General features: G+C 38.6%; 1 protein-coding gene across 1 annotated transcript; it reads left to right on the top strand.

Annotated features, from left to right (window-relative positions):
- The first annotated feature begins 227 nt into the window (after positions 1-227).
- Positions 228-26744, top strand: ATIC (5-aminoimidazole-4-carboxamide ribonucleotide formyltransferase/IMP cyclohydrolase). Its single transcript, XM_072742469.1, has 16 exons — positions 228-376; positions 835-961; positions 3966-4042; positions 5178-5244; positions 8738-8826; positions 9366-9517; positions 9829-9985; positions 13872-13997; positions 14759-14866; positions 15707-15792; positions 16930-17019; positions 19040-19168; positions 23232-23324; positions 24543-24725; positions 26055-26210; positions 26520-26744. Exons 1-16 carry the CDS (start codon positions 358-360, stop codon positions 26637-26639), a joined length of 1779 nt encoding a protein of 592 aa, XP_072598570.1. The 5' UTR covers positions 228-357; the 3' UTR covers positions 26640-26744.
- The last annotated feature ends 358 nt before the right edge of the window (positions 26745-27102 follow it).

Below are 27102 nucleotides of genomic sequence, written 5' to 3'. Positions count from 1 at the left end.
TACTAAAAAGGGAGGAGACGGGGCCCAGCCGCTCCCTCCGTTCTCCGGGGCGGGAACCCCTCCGGGCGTTGCTCGGTTACGTCCAGACCCCGGGCGCTGCGGCTCCGCCTCTGGGGACCGGCCGCCCCCGGCGCAGGGCCCTGCCCCTCCCCCCGCCCTTCCCTCGGCTCCAGGCCTGGGCCGCCGGCGGCCGGGGCGGGGCGGGGCTCCGGGTCACGTGGCGGGTCAGGTGACCGCCCGGCGCGCCCTCCCCCCGCTCCCGCGCGCGCCCGGCCGCCCCGCCGCCCGCCGCCCCCCGCACGTGCCGCCGCCGCCGCCGCCGCCGCCCCGCTCGGCCCGACCCCGCCGCCCGCAACCATGGCGCCCGGCCAGCTCGGTGAGCGCCCCGCAGCCCTGCGCGCCCGCGCCGAGCCCCGCCCGCGGCGCCCCGAGCCCGCCATGGCGGCCCGGCAGGGGCCTGACCCGGGGGAGGCCCGGGACCCGGGAGGGGGGCGGGGGAGGCCCGGGGACCCGGGAGGGGGGCGGGGGAGGACCCGGGAGGGGGGCGGGGGAGGCCCGGGGTACCCGGGAGGGGGGCGGGGGAGGCCCGGGGACCCGGGAGGGGGGCGGGGGAGGACCCGGGAGGGGGGCGGGGGAGGGCCCGGGGACCCGGGAGGGGGCCGGGGGAGGGCCCGGGGACCCGGGAGGGGGCCGGGGGAGGCCCGGGGACCCGGGAGGGGGGAGGGGGGGCGGGGGAGGGCCGACCCCGTCCGCGCCCCGCCAGCCCGGGCCCTTGAGGATTCCCGCCCTGAGCTGCGCCGCGCCGCGGCTGACGGGAAGCGTCTTCCTTCGCAGCCCTGTTCAGCGTCTCTGACAAAACGGGCCTGGTGGAATTTGCCAGAAGCCTCACTTCTGTGGGTCTGAGCCTCCTCGCCTCTGGGGGGACCGCGAAAGCTCTCCGGGATGCCGGGCTGGCGGTCAGGTAAGGCGCCACCGGGCTTCGCGCCAGGTGCGTAGGGACGCCCCGCCCCGCCCCCCCCCCCCCCCCCCCAGGGCCCGCCCCAGCCGTCGGCCCGCGCTGCAGCTCCCGGGGCGAGGTCTGGGGTCGCGGCGCCCCGGAGGGGCCCGGCCTTCGGGGCCCGCTTCCTGGGGCTGAGGGAAACCCCGAGCGCCCCCCCCCCCCCGCCCGGGGTGCTCACGGCCTGTCCCCCTGGCCCTGCGGCCGAGCCGTCGAGGAGCTTAGGGTCCCAGGAACACCCGCACCGGCTCTCCAGGACCTGAAGGGCACCGGTCGGCCTGGGGTTGCCTCATCCACAAGCTGTTCGTTACCTGGCCAGGCGGCGGGAAGAAGGAAGGAAGGAGCGAAAGGTCGATCGGGCCGCCATCCCGCACCCCCAGAGCTGGCCTCCCGGCCGGGAGAGGAGGCACCTACCTACTCGGGGTGCAAAACCGAAAAGGCCCGGGGGCCGACCGCCCTAAGGAACGGCAGGGACACCAGCAGGAGGACATACATGCCCACTCCTGAAACACATTGTGGAGTAGGAGTGAGACATCCGTGTGCTTCTGTTGCCACGTGAAACATTTTTGCCGCTTGCCCTCTAGGTCAGATGATTAACCTAGAATCCTGCCCTCTGTGGGCAGTCCGCAGCTCTTCCTGGATGTGTCGAGTTCACGTGGCGAGGATGCCTAACTGTATTTTATTTATTTATTTATTAATTATAGTCACACAGAGAGAAGGGTGGGGGGCAGAGACACAGGCAGAGGGAGAAGCAGGCTCCATGCACCGGGAGCCCGACGTGGGATTCGATCCCGGGTCTCCAGGATCGCGCCCTGGGCCAAAGGCAGGCGCCAAACCGCTGCGCCACCCAGGGATCCCCTGCCTAACTGTATTTATTAAATAAATGCTGCAGAGCTTCCAAAGTTTTTTTTTGGTGTCAGCTCTCCGATGTTCTCCCAAGAGCCGTGTAAGAATCCTGAAAGACAGGTCAGCCTTTTCTGAAGAGCAGCAGGGCGAGGATCCGAAAACTCTAGACTGTTCTTTCTTTTGGAGCATGCTGGATGCTGTTGTAGTTGGACCCTCCAAATTAAGCCCCTTTTCTACAAACCTTTTTTTTTCTCCACCGAACTGAACTATAAAGAGAAACATTTCAGACTTAATCAAAAGTAGAAGATGTAATGAGCCCTCCTGTTGCATATCCATTCCCCAGTTTAAAAACTTAACAGCTCTTGAGTCTAGTCTGATCTGTACTTCTACCCATTCATTCCTCGCTTACGCATTATAGTTACGTGTTTCTTAAAAACTGGGAATGTAAATGTATTCCTTTCCCGTTAAAGTGTGAGACTGTTCCCACGTCATCATTACACGCACACTCATGTTACCCTTACTACAACTTTTCAGTGTAGGTAGTGTTATAAATAAGGAACTAAATTTAATGGATAAGGAAACTGAGGCACAAAGAGGGTAGATAACTTTCCCAAGTTCATACAGCCAACGCAGCTAGTAAAATCACAGAACCAAGATTTTATCCAAGGGAGTTAACCTGGAGGTGTGAGGTGAACTGATGGGATTTTAATTGGTGACTGTTCAGCAGTGAGCTTGCAGAGAATTGTTGGAAGACCGCACCTGTTGCCCGTTGTGTGCAAATTGAAATCTAAAGGAGCAACAAACTTTTTGATTACCCCACATGGTTTTGCATTCTAAAAATAGATCTGCCTTCTCTATTTTCAGCAGTAATCCTCAGTTGGAGAAACTGGATTTTATTTCCTGGATGCCAGGAAAGGGAATTTTGATTTGGATGCCATAATATTGCCAGCTTTTAGTTGATGTTGAAAATACTGTGAGCCCTTGGTCAGATACTAGTCATCTGCAAATGCTTCTTAATAGGAGACTCTACCCAGGAAATTCTATATCCTGTTGGAATTTGCTGCTTTAAATTTTTTTTTTTTTTACTACAATGGTAGTTGTAGAAAATTTGAAAAATGTAGAAAATTATAAAGAAGGTAGTAAATAGCTTATAATTCTGTTTAACATATTGATATGTTTCCTTCTAGTCTTTCAATATTTAATTCATAGCTCATGCAGAAGATAGTTTTGCTTCTTGATTTTGTTCGCCTAACATATTGTTGACATTTTTTCGTGTCATTAAAATTTGCTTGTAAATTAGGCTACGGTTGGGCAGTTCATGCCAGTTTGGTGATCTGAATCAATATTTAAGTTTTGTTTTGCATTCGACCCGTTGTCATATTTTACAGTTTTTTCCCCAACTTATTTTTTTCTGTATAAAACTTTTAACGTTTTGTATAGACATCTAGTATTTTGTTTTTTTGGGGTTTTTTGTTTGTTTTTAGATTTTATTTCTTTATTCATGAGAGAGAGAGAGAGAGAGAGAGGCAGAGACGCAGGCAGAGGGAGAAGCAGACTCCATGGAGGGAGCCTGACGTGGGAATCGATCCTGGAACTCCAGGATCAAGCCCTGGGCCAAAGGCAGGCACTAAGCTGCTGAGCCACCCAGGGATCCCGACATCTAGTATTTTGTTTAATGATTTGAGCATATTATATATTGAATTTTGGTAGTTCTTTGATTTTTTTTTAATACTCAAACCTTTGATTCATTGGGAATTTATTTTTATGTGGGCTAAACCAGTATTATTCCAATACTAACACCACCTTACTAAAACATAAAACAGTCTTTTATTTCTCCACTCATTTGATTTGCTGTCTTTATGTTCATTTAATCATAAAGCTAAATTTTTGTTTTTACTTCAGTCTCTTTCTGAGATCTATTTTTAGTGTCTTTTGTATATATTGTAAAATTACTTCTCAGCTGAATGGATGGTTTATGATTCAGTTTCTGAATTCTGAACATTGAGGCTCTGAAAAATCCCCCAAATGAGAACAAAAGATGTAATGTTGGAAGATACTTTAGAATAGTGTAATAAAATGTTAGTTCAGCAGGAACAGCAATATTCTGTTCATCTGTTTTCAGAGATGTCTCTGAGCTCACAGGATTTCCTGAAATGTTAGGGGGACGTGTGAAAACCTTGCATCCTGCAGTCCATGCTGGTAAGTGATTGGTGCTGCCTTCATTTAAAAGTCAGTGGTCTTCAGGAATATTTTGGTTGATTACTTTGTAGAATAAATGAGGAAGAAGGCAGGTCATAAACTCAGAAGATTATCTGTGAGTCTATATTGGTTTTGTCACATTTGCTGCCAACGTTCATAATATGTTAGAACCTGTTTAAAATCTAGTTTGCTAAAAAAAAAAAAAAAATCTAGTTTGCTTTATTACGTGATGGATTCACATGGTTTTCCTCTGCTTGCTATTAGTCCTGACCTGATAACTAATTTAGAGTGATACTTTCTGCTGGAGCTAATGAAAGTATTTCAGTTTCATATGTGAGAAGACTTTTATTACAATTCAACTTAAAATGAAGTCTCACAGTGTAACTGACTTTTTTTTAAAAAAGATTTATTTGAGAGAGAACGTGCACATGTGCATGAGTGGAGGAAGGGGTAGAGGGAGGGAGAGAATCCCAAAGCAGACTGTGTGAGGAATGCAAGACAGACTAGGGACTCCATCCCAGAATCCTGACATCATGACCTGAACTGAAATCACAAGTCAGACACTCAACTGACTGAGCTACCCAGGCACCCTTGTAACTGACTTTCAAAAGAATTCTTTTTCAGAGTGTTTTAATTTGCTCGTTTGAGACACCAAATTACGTAGCAACCAGAAATGGTGAGAAACCAGTATCTTGCTACTTTACAAGTTAGAGTAAAATTCGGCAGAACTAAAGGCTGTTAGGCTGAGGATCATCAGACAAGCCATTTACCAATGGGAGCACGTAGGTTAATGGAACTGGCAACAGTTAGGTGAAAATTCTTTTACATTTTTTTGCTTAAAAAGGGTGAGTAAGCCTGGGGGGAGCCTGGCTGACTTGGTAGAGTGTATGGCTCTTGATCTCAGGGTTGTGAGTATAAGGTATAGGGATTACTTCAAGATAAAAATCTTTAAAAGAAAGAAAGAGGGAATGAGGAACTGATACAAAAGCTTTTTAAATATACTTGCTAATCTAAATTTTTAACTACTGTCTTCTTAATTAGGCAGTCATTAGATGCTTTAACTTGATTGACGGGTCCATTTTGGACCTTATTCTGATGTGTTTTTTGAACCTAATACTTAACTTTGTTAAATTAGGAATCTTGGCTCGTAATATCCCAGAAGATAATGCTGACATGGCCAGACTTGATTTTAGTCTTATAAGGTAAAAATTAGAAGGTAAATTTTTAATGCATTAAGGATCAAAGACAATGTGTATGCCAAACCTGGTGCTCCCTCCCCTTTTAAGACCAAAATTAACATTAGGTTTAGTTTCCTATTTATTCACTTATAAACATTCATTGAGTACCTTCTGTGTGACATTGTACATACATAAACATTTTTAATTTTGCCAAGTTGATGTTACCAAAGTTCATACTTAAGCTAAACCAAAACAAAACAAGCCTTTATTTTTGTAGGAAGTTATGACTTAAATTTTGGTACAATTATAGTTATAACAACATAGTTATTTGCATAAAAATACACACTCTTTCTTTTCTTTTCTTTTTTTTTTTTTACTCTTTTCAATACATATAACAACTTTTTGAGATATGACCCATATACCATATAATTTCCCAAATCAAAATGTATAATTCAGTGGTATTCCGTATATTCAGAATTGGGCATCCATCACCACAGTTAATATTAGAACATATTTATCAACCCTCCCCAAAAAAGTCCCATACCCATTAGCATTCATTCGTCATTCCCCCAAAACCTCTAGCCCTGTGAAACCATAGTCTTTTCTGTGTATATAGATTTATTGATACATAGCATTTTATACCAGTGGAATCATATAACATGTGGGCCTTTGTGACTGACTTCTTAAACATATTCTCAAGGTTCATCCATGTTCGTATGTCTTAGCCCTTTATTATTTTTTTTATTACGAAAAATAGCCCAGTATATACTTCATTTTATTTATCGGTTTATCAGCTGATGGGCATTTGGATTATTTCCACATTTTGAATAGTAGAAACCGTGCAAACATGAGCAGTCATGTACAAGTTTTTGTGTGGATATATATTTTCATTTTTCTTGGTTACATACCTAGGAGTGAAATTCCTGGTCATCTGATAAGTATGTTTAACCTTTCCAGAAGCTGCCAGACTATTTTCAAAAGTACTGCATCATTTTATATCGCAGTAGTGTAGGAAGTTTCTCCACATCCTCGCCAACATATGTTACCCATGATGTGGCATGTCATTGTGATTATTATTGGCATTTTGTAGTAATGTTGAGCATCTTGTGTGCTCATTGTCTATTTGTATACCTTTGGAGAAATGTGCTATCTAATCCTTTGCCCAACTTCTTCGTGTTATTTATCATTTTCTTATTGAATTATAAGAGTTCATTTTATCCCATTCTGTGGATTGTCCTTTCTTTATGGTGTCTTTTGACCATCATAAAACCTTTAAATTTTGGTAATGTCCATTTTATCTATTCTTTTGTTGTCTATGCTTTTGGTATTATACCTAAGAAGCAATGGCATAATCAAGAGAGTGAAGTTGTACAGTTTTTTAGTGATAGCTCTAATGCTTAGGTCTTTGATTTCTTTTACTTTTTATATATGAGTGTGAATTAGGGTGTCCAACTTCATTCTTCTGAATGTGGCTGGCCAGTTGTCCCAGCATCGTCTGTTGAAGAAACTTCTTCCCCCAGTGAATGATCTTGGCACACTTGAACTATATCTCTGTCATCTTGCTGGCACCACATCATTATTTTTGTGACAAATTTTGAAATTGAGATGTGTGAGTCCTCCAATTTTGTTCTTTTTCAGGATTGTTTTGGGTATCTGGGGTCCTTTGCATTTCAGCATGAATTTTAGGGTCATCTAGCCTGTTTCTGCAAAAAGTTGGAATTTCCTAAAGATTGGATTGAATCTGTATCAGATTAGGGGAGGTTGCCATTCTAATATTAAATCTTCAGTCTGTGAACTGGGATATCTTTTCATTTGTTTAGATTTTTTTTTTTATTTTTTTATTTTTTATTTTTTTTTATTTATTTATGATAGTCACAGAGAGAGAGAGAGAGGCAGAGACACAGGCAGAGGGAGAAGCAGGCTCCATGCCCCGGGAGCCCGATGTGGGATTCGATCCCGGGTCTCCAGGATCGCGCCCTGGGCCAAAGGCAGGCACCAAACTGCTGCGCCACCCAGGGATCCCTCATTTGTTTAGATTTTTAAAAAATTTCTTTCAACAATGGTTTATGCTTTTTAGCATACGTCTTATGTTTTTGTTGTTTTGATGCTACTGTTAGTAAAATTGTTTTCTTATTTCACCTTGGGTTTTTCATTGCTCATGTATGTAAATTCAGTTAATCATATGTCTACAACCTTGCTGAACTAAGTACTAATAGTTTTTTTGGTTGAATTCCTTAAGATTTTCTATATATATGATCTAGTCATCTCCTTAATAGAAATAGTTTTACTTTTTTCTTTCCAATCTACTTGCTTTTTACTTAATTTTCTTTGTTAATTGACTTTCCTAGAACCTCCAGTATGGTGTTGAATAGAAGTGGTGAGGGTAGACATCCTTGTCTTGCAACTGATCTAAGGGGAAAACATTTAATAGTTCACCTTTAAATATAACATTAGCTGTAGGTTTGGGGGGGTTTTCTTAAATACTTTTTATCATTTTGAACAAGTTCTCTTCTATTTATTGAGTGTTTTTATTATGAGTGAATGTTCAGTCTTCTCAAATCCTTTTTGTGCTTCTGTTGAGATGCTCAGGTAGTTTCAGTCCTTTGTTTTATGGACATAAGCTCTTATATTAATTGGTTTTTAGATGTTAAATCAACCTTACATTCCTGGGGTAAACCAGATTTGGATGCAGTGTATGCTTCTTTATATTTTGTTGTTTTCAGTTTGGTAGTATTTTGTTGAGGATTTTTGTGTCGTTACTGGTGTCTATTTTTCTTGTGACATTTTGTTTGGTTTTGTTATCAGGATTACAGGCATTGGGAAGTGTTTTCTCCTTATCTTTTGTTCTTTTTTTATTGGTTTTTACCAGTTGTGCTTATTTCACTGGGAGTGAACTTGCCTACAGAGCTTCTCACGTTGCAGGCCTTGGCATGGAACTCTACTTTATTACTGGTTGTTGATTTTAGATTAGTTCTGTATTTTAAATTATTCTTTTGGCCTGCCTGTTAATGTCATTTTATATGATCTCTCTGAAGACAAAACAAGCAAAGAAACGTATTTCACTCTTAGAATGGTCTGTCATTTTTCATCATTGTATGTGACCCATTAGAAATAGATTCTAAAATTGAATGTTGTAGATAAAAGTGATTATATTCCAAACTGAGGATGTTGTTTGTAGCCTTGTATTTTACATTTGTTAAAATTAAAAAAAAAAAATGATAGCTGAATTATATAATGGGTAGCTAAGTTTATCCAGGCAGTAATATTGCAATATGATTTGGAGGAGATAATGTTGTGAGAGCACATGCTGATCAAAGCCACTTTTAGTTACCTGTGTTGTACAACAGTGGGAGCTCCTGACATTTCAATATATTTTTTTTTAGAATTCTAAAATGTTAGGATTACAGTTTATATTTTAGATCTTTAGACTCTGATCACATTAAAGCTAGCGAGAGATTTATATGTAAACCCCATAAGTTTGCATTTCTAACAACAGCTAAATTCCTTTTTGGTGTAGAGTCGTTGTCTGTAATCTGTATCCCTTTGTGAAGACCGTGGATTCTCCAGATGTAACTGTTGAACAGGCTGTTGAGCAGATTGATATTGGTAAGTCAGCAAAACCGTATTTGAAGCCTGACAGGGGAAGATTACTTATATTTTATTTACTTATTTTTGTTACTATCTATATATTTTTAAAAGATATTATTTGAGAGAGAGAGAGAGAGAGCGCGCGCACGTACAGGGGGAGGAGCAGAGGGAGGACAAGCAAGACTCTACTCTGAGCCCAGATCCCTATGTGGAGCTCGATCTTACAACCCTGAGATCATGACCTGTGCTGGAATCACGAGTCAGATGTTTAACCAACTGAGCCACCCACATACCCCAAGCACTATTTATGTTTTAAAATAGGTTCACTGAGAATCAGAAAATTGGGGGAGCAGAAAATCATTATTGCTCCCAGTTTCTTCTGGGATGACTAATTCATCTGTATTTTCTAAGCTGTTTAATTGTATAGAGATTCACCTGGGGTATGTTTTCCTTGTTTTTTAAGTCAAGAATTAAAGTAGGAGTATGTGTACAGTGACTTTATTTGAAAGAGATTAAACTGATATGGAAATATAAAAATTGTCTTTTGTTCTCCCAAGGTGGAGTAACCCTATTGAGAGCAGCGGCCAAAAACCATGCTCGGGTGACAGTAGTATGTGAACCCGAGGACTATGTGGCCGTGTCCACAGAGATGCAGAGCTCCGACAGTAAAGACACCTCCTTGGAGACCAGACGCCAGTTAGCCTTGAAGGTAGGGATGCACTTTTATCCAGTGCAGTGTTTGCCAAACCACATGGTATTCAGTTTTCACTGGATCTGCCTGGAGCGGCTATCCTTTTCCTATAAATGAAGAGACCCTATTATTATAGAGGTATAATATTGAAAAGATTGGAAGAGACTTGGAAAGAGAATGATTTGTTGTGATTTTCAGTGTTACTGGGTGTCTTTCCTGCACAGTCAAGTATGTGACAAGGAGTATAGTTTGCTGCATGCTACCTACAACTCTCTTGTTCTGCCTTTTTAAGTGCTGCTGGTGTTTCACAAATCTTACATTTTCTGTAGGCTTTCACTCATACGGCACAATATGATGAGGCAATTTCAGATTACTTCAGGAGACAGTATAGCAAAGGAATATCTCAAATGCCCTTGAGGTATGGAATGAACCCTCATCAAACTCCTGCCCAGTTATACACACTGAAGCCCAAGCTTCCCATCACAGGTAAAGACTGTGTGTTATGTGGCCTAGTTTGCTGTGTCTGGGGGTGTGCGGGTCTTTCTCTGTATTGTATCCGATGTGGTTCACATTGAGAAGATAAATTACATAATGTCTTTTATAGCCACCTGAAGTTTGAGCTGCTGGGTGAACGTGTGAGCAAAAACTGTTGAGATAACTACAGGTTCCTCAGAGAGGTCAGATGGGAGATAACAGTTTGGAATGTCTTTGGCATGTAGATGATTTTGAAGATGTAGGACAGGCAGGATGGATTTTATAGAAGAGGTCAAGCAGTGGAGGAACTAGCAGAGGAAAAACAAGGCTGGAAGACCGCTGGGTTTCAACTGGTTTGGAATGCTGCTGAGAACAGAAAAGCAACTGTTTGATCTAGGAAAAATTTCAAGAACAATTTCCTTGGAATAATGGATGTGGCAGCCCAAGTGAAGTGGGCTGGATATGACAGTAGGAAATAACAATAATAAAGATAATTCTTTGAACAGAAAGGTTAATTAGGACTTCCATGGGTCTGTAAAATTAAAAGAGGCTTTTCACTTTTTTATTCTGTTTTACTCTTGAGGTGGGAATTGGAGCATGTTGTATGTTGGGTAGAGGGGGAAGTAGATGCAGGGGGCCGGGGAGAGAGTTGAGGGTATGCAGGCCTTGAAGGCCCAAGCATCAGTAGGAGGGCTGGCCTTGAGTGACAGCAAGGACAGGTTTCTTCATGTACTGGTTGGTACATTTGACGGTGGGAAGATGCAGGTACTCCTGTCTCTTCTTTTCTCCTTGTTAGCTGCTGAGAGGGGAGGAAGAGGGAGCAGTGTCAGAGATTTGAGGAGATGGTGAAAAACTCTTTTCTTTCCCCATTGAATCAAGTTCTATTATTAGGCTACTTCAGTTATATTTTGAATCTTTCTAACACTGCGGAAGCCTCCACAGTGACTCCAGAAGTCTCCCAGACTGCAGAAATCTAATTGCTCTCTGCTTTGTCTTTTCTATTCACAGTGGAGTAATCATAAACATAAAATCAGATAATATTATGCCCTATTTGAGACCATTCATTGGCTCTCCTTCCGACTTAGATGCCTCTGTGTGCCCTGCAGACCCCATTATCTGACTGGTCTACATCCTTGACAACACACTCCCCTGTCCTCTGCTTCCCAGGGCCTGTTTTCTGTTTGGTCCACAGGCCTGGTGTCTGTGGCTTTTGCTCTGGTCTTCAAGGTCTTACTTGCTTGTCATTTACATCGCACCTTAAAGTCACCTCCTCAGGGAAGCTTTCTCTGATCACCCAGAATGAAGTAGCTGCTTGTCACTATCACAGCACTATTTGCTGCATTTACTTATGTTTTAATCATCATCTCCCAATTAATCATCTTTGAGAGCAGAGACCTTGTCTTTGTTCATTGCTGTATCCTCAGTACTTAGAATATTGCTTGACATGTTCTGTAAGTCTCTATTGAATGAATAATTAGAAACTTGACATTTTGTATGATTTTTACTTTTAGAATTTCTTAAAATTAGAAATTACTATTTTATATTTTCTTATAATGTTTCCCATTTAGATTCTGAGGCAAGAAATACTTATATGTAATTTCATGTTTTTTTCAACTCTTTCATTCATATTGGTCAAGATACCTGTTTTTGAGGTGCTTTTCTTTTTAAGACTTATTTTGGAGAAAGAGAGTATGAGCAGAGGGCGGGGCAGAAGAGAGAGAGAGAAAGAAGCAGACTCCCCACTGAGTCTCCCCACTGGAACCTGATGCAGGGTTTGATCCCATGACCCTGAGATCATGACCTATGCCAAAATCATGAGTTAAACACTGTATACGTACAGTGGAATATTACTTAGCTATTTTTTATAGCTATAGAATGAAATGCTGTTTGCAACAACGTGGATGGAACTAAAGGGTATTATGCTAAGTGAAATCAGAAAAAGACAAATACCATATGATTTTACTCATGGAATTTAAGAAACAAAGTGGATGAACATAGATGAAGGGATAGAAAAATGAAAAAAGAAAACAGAGGGAGGCAAACCATAAGAGACTTAACTCTAGGAAACAGGATTGCTGGAGGGGAGGTGGGTAGGGCATGGGGTAACCACGTGATGGGCGTTAAGGTGGGCATGTGATACAGTGAGCACTGGGTGTTCTATGCACTGATGAATCGCTAAATTCTATCTCTGAAACTAGTAGTACAGTATATGTTAAATTGAATTTAAATAAAAATTTTTTAAAAATTTGACGCTTAACTGAGGCACCGAGGTGCATCCTTGTTTTGTTTTTTTTTAATAGACTTTCTTTTATAAAGTAGTTTTACGTTTACAGAGAAATCTCTCAGAAAGTAGAGTTCGTAGAGATCCCCTCCCTTTGAGTCTCCTCTCCCTAGTTTCCCCTTTTAATATCTTCCATTACTTACAGATGTACATTTGTTGAAATTGATGAACCAGTAGTGATTCATTATTATTAACTAAAATCCATCGTTTACATTAGGACTCACTCTTCGTGTTGTATATTCTTTGGGTTTTGACATGTGTAGTGTCATGTATCCACCTTGACAGTATCATGCAGAATAGCTTTATCACCTAAAAATTCCCTGCATTCTAGCTTCCTAACTCCTGCAGCCACATACTTTTACTGTTTCCATAGCATCATAAGGTTGTAATCCTATAGTATATAGCCTTTCATGCTGGCTTGTTTCACTTAGCAATATGCATTTGGTTCCTCCATGGTTTTGGTGGCTTGAAAGCACATTTCTTTTTGCTATTTAATAATAATGCATTGTATATAGATATATTCTAGTTGGTTTATCCATTTACCTCTTGAAAGACAACAGAAATAGACCGTTTTTAACTATGAATAAAGCTGCTAAAAACGTTCAAGTACAAGTTTTTCTGTGGACCTGTTTTCAACTCATTTGTATAAATACCTAATATTTTCTTTTATTGTTTACAATTAATTGCCTATTTTGTTTTTCTGTCTTTCCTGTAATCTCTTTGTGGGAGGGGCTAGTTTATTCATTGATAATACCCCCGGTACCTAGCACAGTCCTAACACTGTGGTAGGCACTCAGTAAATACTTGTTGAAGTTTATTTTTAAAAGTATGTGCCATCCAAGATAACACAAGAAAATGCAATTGTAGTAAAAAAAAAAAAAAAAAGAAGAAGAAAGAAAGAAAATGCAATTGTAAATTTGTTTTTAATTAATGGTCACCATTTTTTTTTTGTAAGTGCAGACTCTGTAATTTATTCACAAGAGATAATAGCCCCTAAAAAAAAATCCTGCCATTGTTAAGAAAATAGGCAATGAGAAACTTGGGGAGTTGTAAACCTTCTAACTACATTTCAACTTTAGGCAGAGCCTAATGAGTCTGGTATAAAAGAGGAAAAATCCAATGCATTTTTTCCCTTGTTTTCTCCCACCCACAGCTCTTGGATTAGTTTGTAATAATGTTCTTATGTTGACAGGGTTTATAAGTTAGATTTTATACTATCTCTGTAATTGCCGTGACTGTGTTATCTTACTTCTGTACTGCAGTAGATCCCTGGTGATCACTGGTCTTGTCATTGTTCTTCCCATTCCTGAATTCTCTATTGGTTTATTTCTAGATTGGCTGGATTTGGTTTCTCCAGTAGCATTATGTATGTGAGTGTGTGTATGTGGTTTGAGTTTTTGTTTGCTTGCTTGTTTGTGAGGCAGGCCTAGGCTCTAGTATTTTGTTCTTTTCTCATCAGGTTCTTTTTTATGTTTGTATATATGTGTTTGCCTTTTAATTATACTTCTCTGAAAACATTTGTGCAGCCTTTACATAATTTTTTTTCAGAAATGTTACATATATCTGATTTTATTGATCCTGCTTGGTAATGTGTTATATATATGTTTCTATATGTAGTTCTAAATGGAGCCCCTGGATTTATAAACTTGTGCGATGCTTTGAATGCCTGGCAGCTGGTGAAGGAACTCAAAGAAGCTTTAGGCATTCCAGCTGCTGCCTCTTTCAAACATGTCAGCCCAGCAGGTAAAAAAGCGTTACTCTCTAGAATGCTCTGAATCTGTTCAAGATGCAGTTTTTCTATTTTGGAAAAAATGGCATGTTCTAATGTGAATATAGACATTTTCTAAAGTTTCAAACTGCTTTTGTGAAGTCTGTTAACAGTTTTAGTGTAGTAGGACAAAATCTGGTAATAACATGTACATGTTTTTTATATATGTAATTGTATAACATTACTGTGAGATAGGATTAGAAAATCACGTTTTTTTGCGTTAGAAACGTGTAAAAAATAAAGTAAAATGGCTTAATGCAGTATGCCTAAATATTTTTCTACATGGTTGAAAATGGAATTGACACCTTATCTGTAGCTTTTTATAGCCGTTGTATGAGATACCTTTTTGCTTCTATGTCAACTCTAACACATAATTCTTTGATATTTGCTTTTGATATTAATGTAAACAGGGAGGAAATAAATGGTATGTGGTATCAAGCAGGGTGGAGATCGAGAGTCCTTAATGAAGTAAACTAGCTTCATACGCATGCATGGTGCTGGCTGACTCACACAGTGGTTCTTTTCAGAAGCCAGAGAGAAAAGATTCCATTTGCCCTCTCCCCTGCAACTATATTTTTGGTGTCTAATTATCTAGCCAGATGTTTTGTTTAATTTGGCACAGGCACCAGAAATTATGCTGCATAGACTAGATGTTAAGAAAATTGTTGTCTTGATTTAGGAGAGGACAAGTAGTAACTTGAGACTTGGGGGTTTATTTTATGGTTTTCTGTATCAGGTGCTGCTGTTGGAATTCCACTCAGTGAAGATGAGGCCAAAGTCTGCATGGTCTATGATCTGTATAAAACCCTTACACCCATATCAACTGCATATGCAAGAGCAAGAGGTCAGAACAGTAATGAAGTTCTTGTTTCTTTGTTTTTGAAGGAGAAAAAAAATATTTTATCCTAAATAGATAAAGTAGTAATAATCTTTGTTTCAGATTTCAAATTATCTTGGTTTTTTATTAATACTTAGGAATGACTCTGAGTGCCTTGGAATAAGTTTGTTTATAAAAGTATGTGTTCGTATTTTCATGTAATAAATGGAAACACAGGTGGAATTTGGTGCATCTAATTTCACATTAGGCTATTGAATGCATTTGTATTGTTTATTAATATATGAATAAAATTATATGATTATTTTAACTACACTGAATTTGGTTAGAGTTGTATTCTATATGTTTTAGAAATGTCTAATTCATGAGGTTAATAACCTGTGAATATTATTGTAACATTTTTGGAAGATCATAGAGAAACTTGATAGCACAATTGACCTTCTAGCATCTAGCATACTATGGTGCATGCACTAAATAAATCCAGCCTGCCACCTGTTTTTGTAAATACAGTGTGTTTGAAACAGGGCCATGTCCCTTTGTTGATGTGACTGATTTCTACAACTGCAGAGCTGAATAGGTATAACAGATTAGGTACCTATAAAACTTAAAAAATATTTGCTATCAGGCCCTTCCAGAAAAAGTTTGCCACTTTGTTAAAGGGTAAAACTAAAGAATACTTTGTTGCAATTATTTCAGTTAAATGACTTATTAATCTATTATTTAGATCTTACATAATAAAGTTAGATTTAGAGAAATGGATTTTTTTATGATCGCCTTAGGGGTTTTTTTAAACATCTTTCTGAGTAAGGGTATTTGTGATGCATACCTCATTTTAATTTTTATTTGCAGGGGCTGATAGGATGTCCTCATTTGGTGACTTTATTGCATTATCTGATATCTGTGATGTCCCTACTGCCAAAATTATCTCCAGAGAGGTTAGTGGACATTCACATATATTGATCCATTCATAACTGAGTAAAGCTTGCTATATTCATAGTGTTTGTGGAAACCGTAATTTATATTTATTTACGCCATCTGTAAGTTGGTTAAGTTTATCGTTTAGAATGTTCATATTTTATGTAGAACATGAATCCTTGACTGAATTGTAATTTTGAGATTAATGAATATTTCAAATGGATATTTTGCTGTTAGGTTTTAACTTACATACTTAAGTCCTTTTTTGTTATCTAGTAGTCATTATCTTAATGCCAGTTATTGTTTCTAAAGATCATAGGATACGCTCTTGATTGATGTAATAATGAACCTTCCTATAAACCTCTGTAGGTCTGTAACAAAAGAGATGTGTAAGGGAAGATTATAAACTACTCTGAAAAGCTAACCCCCATCAGTTGAATACCAAGCAGGCATTCCAGAAAGGTGAGATTTTAAGTGAGGAGACAGAAAGAAAAAAGAAGATAGATTAGCTTGGAAGGAAAACAAATAGGTAGAAATGAAGGCTACGTGGCCTTGAGAATATTTAGTTCCTTTAGGGATTCTTCCCATGACCACTACCATCCCCACTCGCAGTAGAGCTGACCTGCTGCATTTTATGTTATAGCACAAGGCTTTGTAGGATGAACTATGAGTCTTCTGTCAGAGATGTTAAACCTGATCCCTTTGACTTGCTGTTGAGGTACTCGCCTTGCCTAAGGTTATTAGCAGAGATGTAATCTGAGCCCCGTGTCTTGCTCTAGTGGAACTTGCTTTGCCTAAGGTCATTTTACCTGGTAGGGTAAAAAATTTTACCTGGTAGGGACTAGAACATGTTCTTTCTAGTGCAAAACACCACTCCCTTAACAAAATAGTGAGAAATCATTTTTCTTCCTAAGGTACATGTATTAGAGTGAATCATTTGTATATTCTTAGTTAAAACTGAAAGGATAACAAATGAGATAAGGTTAGCTGTACAAAGCTGTATTCGAATGTAGGCTTTTCCGAGTTTAGGTGTTAGCATTGTCTTTTGGAAGTAGAAACCAGAAAATGCTGCTGCATTAAGATAGATACTTGTGTTTAGATTGCTTAAGAAGCATTCCTTAATTTTTGAAAGTACAAATTGTTTTATGTAATTACAGGTATCTGATGGTATTGTTGCCCCAGGCTATGAAGATGAAGCTTTGAAAATACTTTCTAAAAAGAAAAATGGGAACTACTGTGTTCTTCAGGTTAGTTTAATTCATGTTTAAATAGTAATTTGCTCTTTTAGTTTGTGTTTCTTTTTCCCCATAATTAGTGTTTATGGTTAGAAACTTTTAATTTATCTTTCTTTGCTGAGGTTTCTTTAATTCTTAATCCCACAAATTTTCTTTTTCCTTTCTGTTGATTTTTGGGTTTTGGATGAGGAGAGAGAGCTTCTTGACTCTCTTAGTTTTAAATTTAAAATTTTTAAGGAAGTAGTTAATACATATGTATGGTTTCTCCTGTTCAAAAGGTATTAACTGTTACTTGGTGAAGTCTCCCCAACCTTCCCTTCTATTACTTTAAAAAGTAACTAATATTTTAAATTTCTTGGTCATCCTTCCTGAAATAGTTGATACTTTCCAGCAAAATTTTATTTCTTTTTTGTTGTTGTTTTTTCCCACTGACACAAATGCACATAGTTTAACCGTCCTGGAAGTTTACTCCACGTCTGTGTGGCTTATGTAGCCAGTCACCAATCCTTAGCTAGTACACAAAACCGCAGTGAGCTTAGGAGCAGGTCGTGGTTGGTGTGTATTAGTAGTTTTGATAGGTCCTGTTCCTCTTTGAGGTTGTTCCAACAGATTTTATGTTTTAATGGGAATGTGAAGGGTGCCAGTTTCTAATACCTTTGCCAGCATTGTGTTCTTTAATTTTTTCATCTGATCGATATGATAGATAAAAATGACCTCTCATTGCAGTTTTAGTTTCCCATTATATGTGGGGTAAAGAACATCTTTTCATATTTAAGTTTATTTTCAGTTCCCTTTTATGAAGTATTTGACCATATTCTTTGCCTGTTTTTCTAATTGTTGAAATTTTTCCTTAGTGATTTATACTAGCTTTTATCTATTAGGAACTAGCTCATGTTCTAAAATTGTACATGGATAAAGCAAAGAGTTCTTTGAGTTAAAATAGAAATTCATAATACCATTTTACAGAAAGTGTTGATGTCAAAAAATTTGTGGAATCCTAACTCAATATAATGGAAATTCTAATTCAGTGCTTTCTAAGGCAAAGATCGTTCAAAGGATAAATGAAGAGATACTGTCAAGTTTAGGAAAATATCTACAGAGAGAGTGGCCTTTACAGGTGATTTTTACATCTTAATATCTTTCCAGTTCAAATTTTGTGAGAGGAAGATAGCAACAAATCACATATATTCCTGGAGTGCCTGACTGGTTCAGTTAGTAAGAGTCAGTGACTCTTGATATCAGGATCAGGGTTGTGAATTCAATCCCCACGTTGGGTGTAAGGATTACTTAAAATAAAAACAAACCCAAAAAAGACATATATTCCTTTCAAATAACAAAGACCTCGACTCCAAATGCTGCTTTCCCCCTTTTAACCTTTTAGATCAAGTGTTACCTCTGTATTTTTTATAATACATTATTAGAAAGAAGGCAGAATTAGAATTTATTTTTTATGCCACTACCTGTGTTTTTTGTTTTTTTTTTTAAGCAAATCTATCTTTTTTCCATAGTGCTTTCAGTTAGTATAGCCAGAAGTGCTATCACTAGAATCATTGATTTTAATATGTTTGCTGTTACAAAACAACACAGTTGCAAAACCTATAAAATTTTTTATTTTTTTATTTTTTATTTTTTTCTATAAAATTTTTTAGAACAAAATACTGGTGCGGGCAGCCTGGGTGGCTCAGTGGTTTAGCGCCACCTTCAGCCCAGGGTGTGATCCTGGAGACCAGGGATGAAGTCCAAAGTCAGGCTCCCGGCATGGAGCGTGCTTCTCCCTCTGCCTATGTTGTTGCCCTCTCTCTCTCTCTCTCTCTCTCTCTCTCTTATAAATAAATACAATCTTTAAAAAGGAAAAAAATACTGGTGCATGGCCATTCTATTAAACCTATGCTAAAGTGATCTTACACATGCCTAAATTAGAAAAAATGCATATGACCTTGCTATGATGATTTTTTTTTTTTTGAACATGAGTTAGGTGAAAAATGTTGAAGATTGTAGATGTTTTACTTTTGACTCTAAATTTGCATTTTAGATGGATCAGTCTTACCATCCAGATGAAAACGAAGTTCGAACTCTCTTTGGTCTTCGTTTAAGTCAGAAGAGAAATAATGGTGTCATTGACAGGTCATTATTTAGCAACATTGTGACCAAGAATAAAGATGTAAGTTTGAAAATCTCTGAACTGAATGCTAGTAATTCAGTAAATTTGTTTTTAATATGTATAAGGTTATGCATTTACTAAGACTCATATTCAAAACTGGTTGATCTGCAAATGTCTCGCTCATCTTTGAGTTATCAGATAAGTTTGAGAGCTTAAAAAGAGAAGAAATGACCATACCAGAAGCTTCTGTGCGTATGTACATACATAGAGGTATTTATCTTCAATTCTATATAAGTGGAATCATGTCTTTCATAATTCTGTTCTCTGACTTGCCTTTATTCCCTGTGCTAAGCTACAAATAGGCTTCTAGTTAAATTAATATAGAACCACACCTTCATCTGAAAGTCCACGTGGCAATCTGTGTATAGATGTATTATGATATTTTGTTTCCGTTTTCAGTGCTATGATCACCATTTTTTTGTGGTCATATTTTTGCTCTGGTGCTGTCATCCTTTAGGAAGGACATATCCCTGGGATGATAGCGTGATTCTTTTTCATTTACATAAGTGTATTCTGTCATTTAATATGCATAGCACTCTGGATACTGGGAGTGGGTGATTACTATCATCTGTCGTATATGTGCTGCTGAAGTGAGCACTCATCTCTGTTGTAAAGATCACAAAACTATGACCTAAGTTACAGTTAAGAAATTTGCCCAAGGGCAGCCCGGGTGTCGCAGCGGTTTAGCGCAGCCTGCAGCCCAGGGCGTGATCCTGGAGACCCTGGATCGAGTCTCACATCGGGCTCTCTGGATGGAGCCTGCTTCTCCCTCTGCCTGTGTCTCTGCCTCTCATTCTCTCTCTGTGTCTCTATGAATAAATAAATAAAATCTTAAAAAAAAAAAAAAAGAAAAGAAAAGAAATTTGCCCACGGTTTCATAACATGGAAACAGATGAGCTAGTATTTATTTTCTGAACTCTCTTATTTGGAACTTTAGTTTTGAAGGATTTTTTTTGCTGGTTCTAACATTGGCTCTTTTTGGCTCTTTTTTCCCCCCTAGTAATTAAGATGTGTGACTACAGTGTTTTGTGGTCTTATCTGCTGATAACGTCTGGTATTTTTGATTAAATGCTGGGCATTTAATGTGAAAAAACTGTACACGTATTTTTAGTGTCTGGATGGTATTTTTTTTCCCCTCTAAAAAGAACTGACTTCTACTTTTGCCAGGCGAATCAGGTGGAAGTCAGACGGTCTTTATTCTGGCAGGATTTGAATTTGGGCTTGAGTCTTTGTGAGGACTGGTCTGTTCATGGTCCACCCCTCTCCTGCTGAAAGCACCAGGTGTTTAGTGTCCCTTTTACCATTTAGCTTATTGCCTTGTAACTTGGAAAATACCTTGAGGCAAAAACCATAGATGGTCACACTCAATTCTTCCTACTTCCTTTATCTCTGGGATCTTTGTCTCTCAGTATTTGCTATTTTACTACCGTAGTGTTGAGTTTTTCTGTTCGTTCCTGGGAAAGGTTTAGTGTCTTAAGTCCTTCCTTGTAACAGAAATAAAACATGAGGAGATGCGGTTGTTCCCAGATGTGACACCTGAGGATTTAAGTAGAATTGCTAAAAATAAGCTTTAAAACCTTTATTGGAAGAGTTCAGTCTGTTAATAAGTATATGGTAATGAGGATGTGGTCTTTGTTGATTTAGTAGATACTCCTCCATTTTTATTTTTGAAAATTAATGGTGCCCTGAAATAAAGGAACACAGTAGGTAGGCGTCATGTGTAAAAATACCTTTAAATTCTATGCAGTCTGCTCCTTTGGTCAAGGCTATAAGGTACTGGGATTTTCAGGTGGAAGCATTGTTTCCAACATTACTTACCGCAAGCAGCTCACAGTAACATGAGGCGGGGTGTTTTTGTTGTTGTTGTATTTCTTTATTAATCTGGCTAGTTAGTATTGACCTAGATTCCATGGTACCTGTGTTGACAGGTCTGCCTAACTCTTGAGGCTTTTACTTTTGTAAGTTTTCCTTGTAGGTTAATAGGTATTGGACTGATCAGTAATTTAGCCCCTGAAAGGTTTTGTGCCCTGGCTGTGCTAACTTGGATGGTTTTTTTCCAAGAAATGAGATATGGTTTTAATTCATGTTTTATCTAAATTCCTCTCTACTTGTTTCATGTGTATTTTTATTTAGAAATTTAGAAACTCAAGCATAAGAGTGATAGTTTTATATTTATGTTCCTCCTCTTCTTTTAAAACAGTGTTTTGTTAACATGTCAGCCTCAACATCCTTTTAGGTTTAGAACAGTGGGAGAAGCAGGAGTGTATATTAATAAGCATTGGTGATCATGCTTGAATTACTTCCTCTCCCATTTTTCTTAAATCATGCTTTAATTTGTTTTAACTATTTGTGATATGTTTATATGACTGGATTCCCTCACTCCCATCCCCACCCCATGAAATGTCTTATACTCCTCAATCCTAACTCAGAATACCAGGGTTACATTTCAAGGCAGACCTGTAGGGAAGCTGGGTTATGTTAATCTTTCTTAGAACCAAAAGAATAAAATGTATATTTTGTGACTCAACAGATACAAATAGGAAAGTATATACTACATTAATACTGTCTTGGAATAATAAACTCTTAAATTCTAACCTTGTTTTTTAATTGTTTTTAATTTTGAGATAAAAATTGCAGATTCACCTGCACTGTAATAATTCCCATGTACTCTTTGCCCCATTTCCCCTGGTAGTAGTTTCCTGCTTTTTATAGTACATGCTAATGATACCGATACAGTCGAGGGACAGAAAGAAATTTCCATGACCATGAGGGTTCCTCATGAATCACACTGACTTCTGCCCTGCTTCCACCCCCTCCTTAACCTTGGGTGACCTCTAATCTTTTCCCCCTTTCATAATTTTTATTCAGAGTACATTCGTGAATGGGTTTTTATGTGAACTTAAGTTTTCATTTTTCTGTTACAAAGACCCAGGAGTGTAATTGGTGGCTGCTGGGTAGTATCACAATTGCATATTTAGTTTTTTAAACTGCCAGACTATTTTCCAGAGAGCCTGTGCCATTTTACATTCTGCACCAGCAACATATGAGTGATCCAGGTCTCTGCATCCTTACTACCTTTTAGTGTTTGTTGTCTCCTTTCATTAGTTAGGTATGATTTTAGTTAGAATTTTCTAATGGCTAATGATGCGTGTTTTTTCATAATTTATTTGCCATCTGTATATCCTTTTAGTGAAATGTTTCTTCATGTCTTTTGCCCATTTTCTAATTAGATTGCTTTTGTCACTAAGTTTTGAGAGGTCTTTACATATTTTAGATACTAGTTATTTTTTGGATACGTGGTTTACAGATATTTTCTCCCAGTTTGTAGCTTGTCTTTTTATCCTCTTAATACAGGGTCTTTTGCAAGAATAGAAGTTTTCATTTTGATGAAGTCTGATTTATCAGGTTTTCACTTACTTAGCTAATTGATCAGTTAGCTGCTGCTTAGCATACCTATATTAGATCATCCTTTTTTCAGTTTATATTTGTTCTTTTTATTAAACATAGTGATATTTTTTGCTACAATTGTTTTATTCTGTTTGGACTGGTAGTTTACAAGTATTTTTGAATAGTTTCTACCTAAAACTTTCTAGACAATGCAGAAAATGATCTTAATTTTTTTTTTCCTGAATGGCCTTGGCTGTGTATGGACATCACAGTTGTTTGTGATGTCTGAAAACTATTCTGTGTTTTTTCTGATCATAAATTTTATCATGCTTCCATATATGTTTTTTTGTTCTGTGGTTAAGAAGGTATTTGTCAGTTTGGGGTAGTAGATATGGTATGTCATCACTAGTATGCCGTGTAAACAGGCTTAAGCAAGAGTCACTACAGATGGCATTAGTCTGAGTCTGTGATGCATTAGGTACTGCTGAGTTCCATGACAAGTATGTTGATTATTGATTGGGTTTTTTCAGTAAAACACAGTAGAATTTTCTATGAATTCATTTCATCCTGTCATTTGAAGGATACAACTACATTATGGGTCTGTTTAAATAAACAACACGTAAGATACTTAGAGTTACAAAAGTCTGTTGCAATTGACCATCCTCTGTTTTTTCAGTTGCCAGAGTCTGCACTCAGAGACCTCATTGTAGCCACCATTGCTGTGAAGTACACGCAGTCTAACTCTGTGTGCTATGCCAAGAATGGCCAGGTAACCAAGCACTCGGACACACTTTGGACAGACTGTCATTTTACAAAATGTTGTTCATCCCTCAGGTCCTAGGCTGCTTGAAAAGGAAAATCTGCTCGGTCTTTCTCTTCTGGGTTTATCAGTATTTACTCAGTATCATGGGGCACTGTTAAAGCCAGCAGTGACAACAAACTATCTTTGGAATGACATATTAAAATTGGTCGTATTGCTTCTTGCTCAGACTGAGTTGACATATTTGGATTGGTGGGACTCTAATAGCTGCTATAAAACTAGTTTATTCGCTCCCCTCCTCCTGAGTAGTGTGGTATTTCCAGTGAAAAGAGAGTAAGAGATAGTAGTGCCACCCATTATTCCATGATTTGCAGCTTGTTGGGTATTTTAATGTGTATTTTTAAGGTTACTAAGAATCAGCAGATTGCAAGTTAATGTGGTCTTTTAAAATCCGGTTTACTAAGATGTAATTTATATATATTTATAAAATTCACTCTTTAAAGTATCAAGTTGTGAGCAGTTTTCCCAAATTATGTAGCTACATGAACACAGCCACAATGAAGATGTTGAACATTTCTTGCTTACATTAAGCAAGGTATTTAATTTGTTTCCTAGTGCATTAAGCCATAGAATGCAGGTCTGAGCTAGCTTATCACTGGGGCCTCTCCTAACTCTGAACTAACCTGGTTCTGGTTTTGCCATAGCTTCAGCAGCAGTGGGAACCCTTCTCACAGTGTCTTGAGCACTTCTCTTGGCATCTGTTAAATTATTTGGCGCATAAGTGGGGGAGGAAAAGTGTGGATATTAATTAGCATATGCCTTGGAAGATACTTTGAAATTCAGTATTTTAGTTGATTGTCGATTGTTAAAAGACAGCTTGTCTCTAATAATGGAAACTTGGGAGATTGTGGTTACTGGTCTCCTTTGACTCTGGTTTTAAGAAAGTCCACTAAACCTGCCTCATTACTGATATCCCAGAGTTCTATAAACTTCCACAGTATTAGTAGCTATAGTTCAGATGTCACTGAAGAGGTAAAATGTAAAAATAGCAGTTAAAAATTTCTATAAAATATAATGACTTAAAATTAATTTGTATTTTGGCCTCATTTTTTTCCCCACAAAATCGCTAAATTTGGGGGAATATACACCAAAGATCTGTTAAGAAAAATACGTTGTTGAAAAATACGTTGTTGGAAGAGATATTCATCTAATGTTTATCTACTTCAGGTTATCGGCATTGGAGCAGGACAGCAATCTCGAATCCACTGCACACGCCTTGCAGGGGATAAGGCAAACTGTTGGTGGCTTAGACATCATCCACGAGTGCTTTCAATGAAGTTTAAAACTGGAGTGAAGAGAGCAGAAATCTCCAATGCCATTGATCAGTATGTTACTGGAACGATTGGCGAGGTAAAAGTCTTGTCATTGGGTTTGTGGGTGGAGTATATTGGTGTGCTTAGCTTACCTGTTTCTGTAACAGACTTTACCTTCGTCACTGAGAGAAAATGGATATTTCTTAAAATTTTACATTGTCTATAATTTTACATTCTTAACAATTCTTTATTGTCTTCTGTCTTTAACCTTCTTTACATTTCTTCATCCCTTTCTGACACCACAGACCTTCCTTGTCTTTTTAAATTATAACCATTGGTTTAGTTTTATATGTTGTATTTCCCCTGTTGATTTTTAAGCGTTTGATGGCAGGGACTATGTTTTCACCTATCCTGAGGTTAGCGCCAAGCGCCAAGCATGGTGATGCTTGCTACATGATAGGTGTGTATGCAACATGAAATACAGTTGTCTGATAGCAGGTAACCAGTGTCTTCTCCCATTTTGTACCAGTGCCTTTGATAATTTTTGCTACATTTCATGTTCTCTAATATTTTCTATTTTGAAAAAGGCATTATAAGAGCCATAAAATTACAGCTATCAAGTAGCCTCCCAAAAATAGAGAAATTAGCCCCATTTTTGGACATAGCAAGTACTTAATCCTGTATGGAAAACGAAAGAGAGAAGTCTGGTAATCAGACTCTAGATGGTCTTCTGAGGGGGTGAGTGGACCACACTACCTTGTCTTACAAGTTCAAGGACAGGAATCCATGACCTAATAAGTGTCCCTGAAGAGTGTGCCCTATAACCATAAGGTACTTAACACATAAGCCGTTCTCTTTTCTACTTTAATATTTCTATTTGCCTATTTAATATTACCTAGCAAAATCCTGTTCATAGTTCTGGAAGAAGCTTTATATGTATGTGAACAGGAGTTAAAAGTACATTGTTTTGCCAAAATACCATCCAAAATAGAAGCACGTTTTAAAAAATATGAATACCATGAATCATACCTTGATTCATCTGTTAAGACTGACTATAGACTTGAGGCTGTGTAAATATAGTTCTAGAACATCCATCATCATCTGTTTGCTTGCTTTGACACAGGAATATAAGGTAATAGATCTAATTTAGGCAGAGATTAAAAACCAAAATATATTTAAAATAAACTGATTCACAAAGTAAGTGGTATAATCTTTGTTTAGTACACTTAGAATTACTCTTCTTTAATGAAATGTTAAAACATAAAAAAAAAAAAAAAGATTCTAGAGATGTAAACTGGAATGAACCATTGTAATTAAATCGTGGGAGAAATGCCCAACTGCTTTCTGGCATTCTGATTTGCATCAAAAAGTACTAAAGGTCATGTCCAAAATCTTTCTCTCCTCTTTCTATCCGCCCTACGCATAGGATGAAGATTTGATAAAGTGGAAGGCATTGTTTGAGGAAGTCCCTGAATTATTAACTGAAACAGAGAAGAAGGAATGGGTGGACAAACTTAGTGAAGTTTCTATCAGCTCTGACGCCTTCTTTCCTTTCAGGGATAATGTAGACAGAGCTAAAAGGGTAAGTGTGGTATTGATGTGCATTTGCATAGAATTGATTATCATGTAAAAACTATTTTAGAATCCTGCTTTTGTTTAAGTTTTGAGTTGTATATTCAAGTTAGGGCAGTGTGATATATCAGTAATATTTATTTTACTTCTCCATTTGATGTACGAATAACTCAGATCCTATTATTTTGCTGTTTTAACTGAGTGAATCGGTCTGCATTGTGAATCATTGTTAGCTTATGCTTTGTAGAGGGGGATTTTCATTTTTGTATGTCTTGACATAAAATTGTGTTTTGAAAGTCAGTGTCTCTTCTTCCCTCAGAGTGGTGTGGCCTACATTGCTGCTCCTTCTGGTTCTGCTGCTGACAAAGTTGTGATTGAGGCTTGCGATGAACTGGGAATAATCCTTGCTCATACAAACCTTCGGCTCTTTCATCACTGATTCATTGCATAGTATTTTATGGTTTGCTTATGTGTAGGTGGAAAATTACATGTGATATTTGACAATATCTTTTTTAAAAAATAAAACATTAAGCCTTATCTTGGATTCTTTGCTTTTGGTTGTATTGAATATCTTAAAGTTATAAGCTCTCTAGCATGACAAACATTATCCACAAATATTTGAGTCTACGAAATACAGGGAACATTTCTGCCTCCTAGAGCTCAGCTCATTCCCCAAAACATTGTGTGAAACATCTAAAAATTATCAAGTAAGCCAGAGAAACTGAGCAGATCCTAGAGTTAACTAGCATAAGCATCCTGCAGTCTCACTGGTTTTCTCATGGCGATTCCATTTCTGCAGCCTTTCTTTTAGTCAGAGTTCTAAAAAGCTTGTCTACTTTCTAAGCAAACAGCAAAATGCAGCGTGGGACCTAGAATCATAGAGGGGATGAGTAAGTTTTCTG

Source organism: Vulpes vulpes, chromosome 16, assembly GCF_048418805.1.
Source record: "Vulpes vulpes isolate BD-2025 chromosome 16, VulVul3, whole genome shotgun sequence".
In the NCBI taxonomy this organism is placed as follows: Eukaryota; Metazoa; Chordata; class Mammalia; order Carnivora; family Canidae; genus Vulpes; species Vulpes vulpes.
The sequence above is the reverse complement of the archived record's forward strand: the minus strand, read 5'-3'. Positions and strand labels throughout refer to the sequence as shown.

Excerpts from the sequence above, each read along its gene's own strand:
- ATIC (XM_072742469.1), top strand. Across the intron at positions 5,245-8,737 it reads CTTGATTTTAGTCTTATAAG|AGTCGTTGTCTGTAATCTGT; the intron begins GTAAAAATTAGA and ends TTTTTGGTGTAG. Across the intron at positions 19,169-23,231 it reads TTGTGACCAAGAATAAAGAT|TTGCCAGAGTCTGCACTCAG; the intron begins GTAAGTTTGAAA and ends CTGTTTTTTCAG.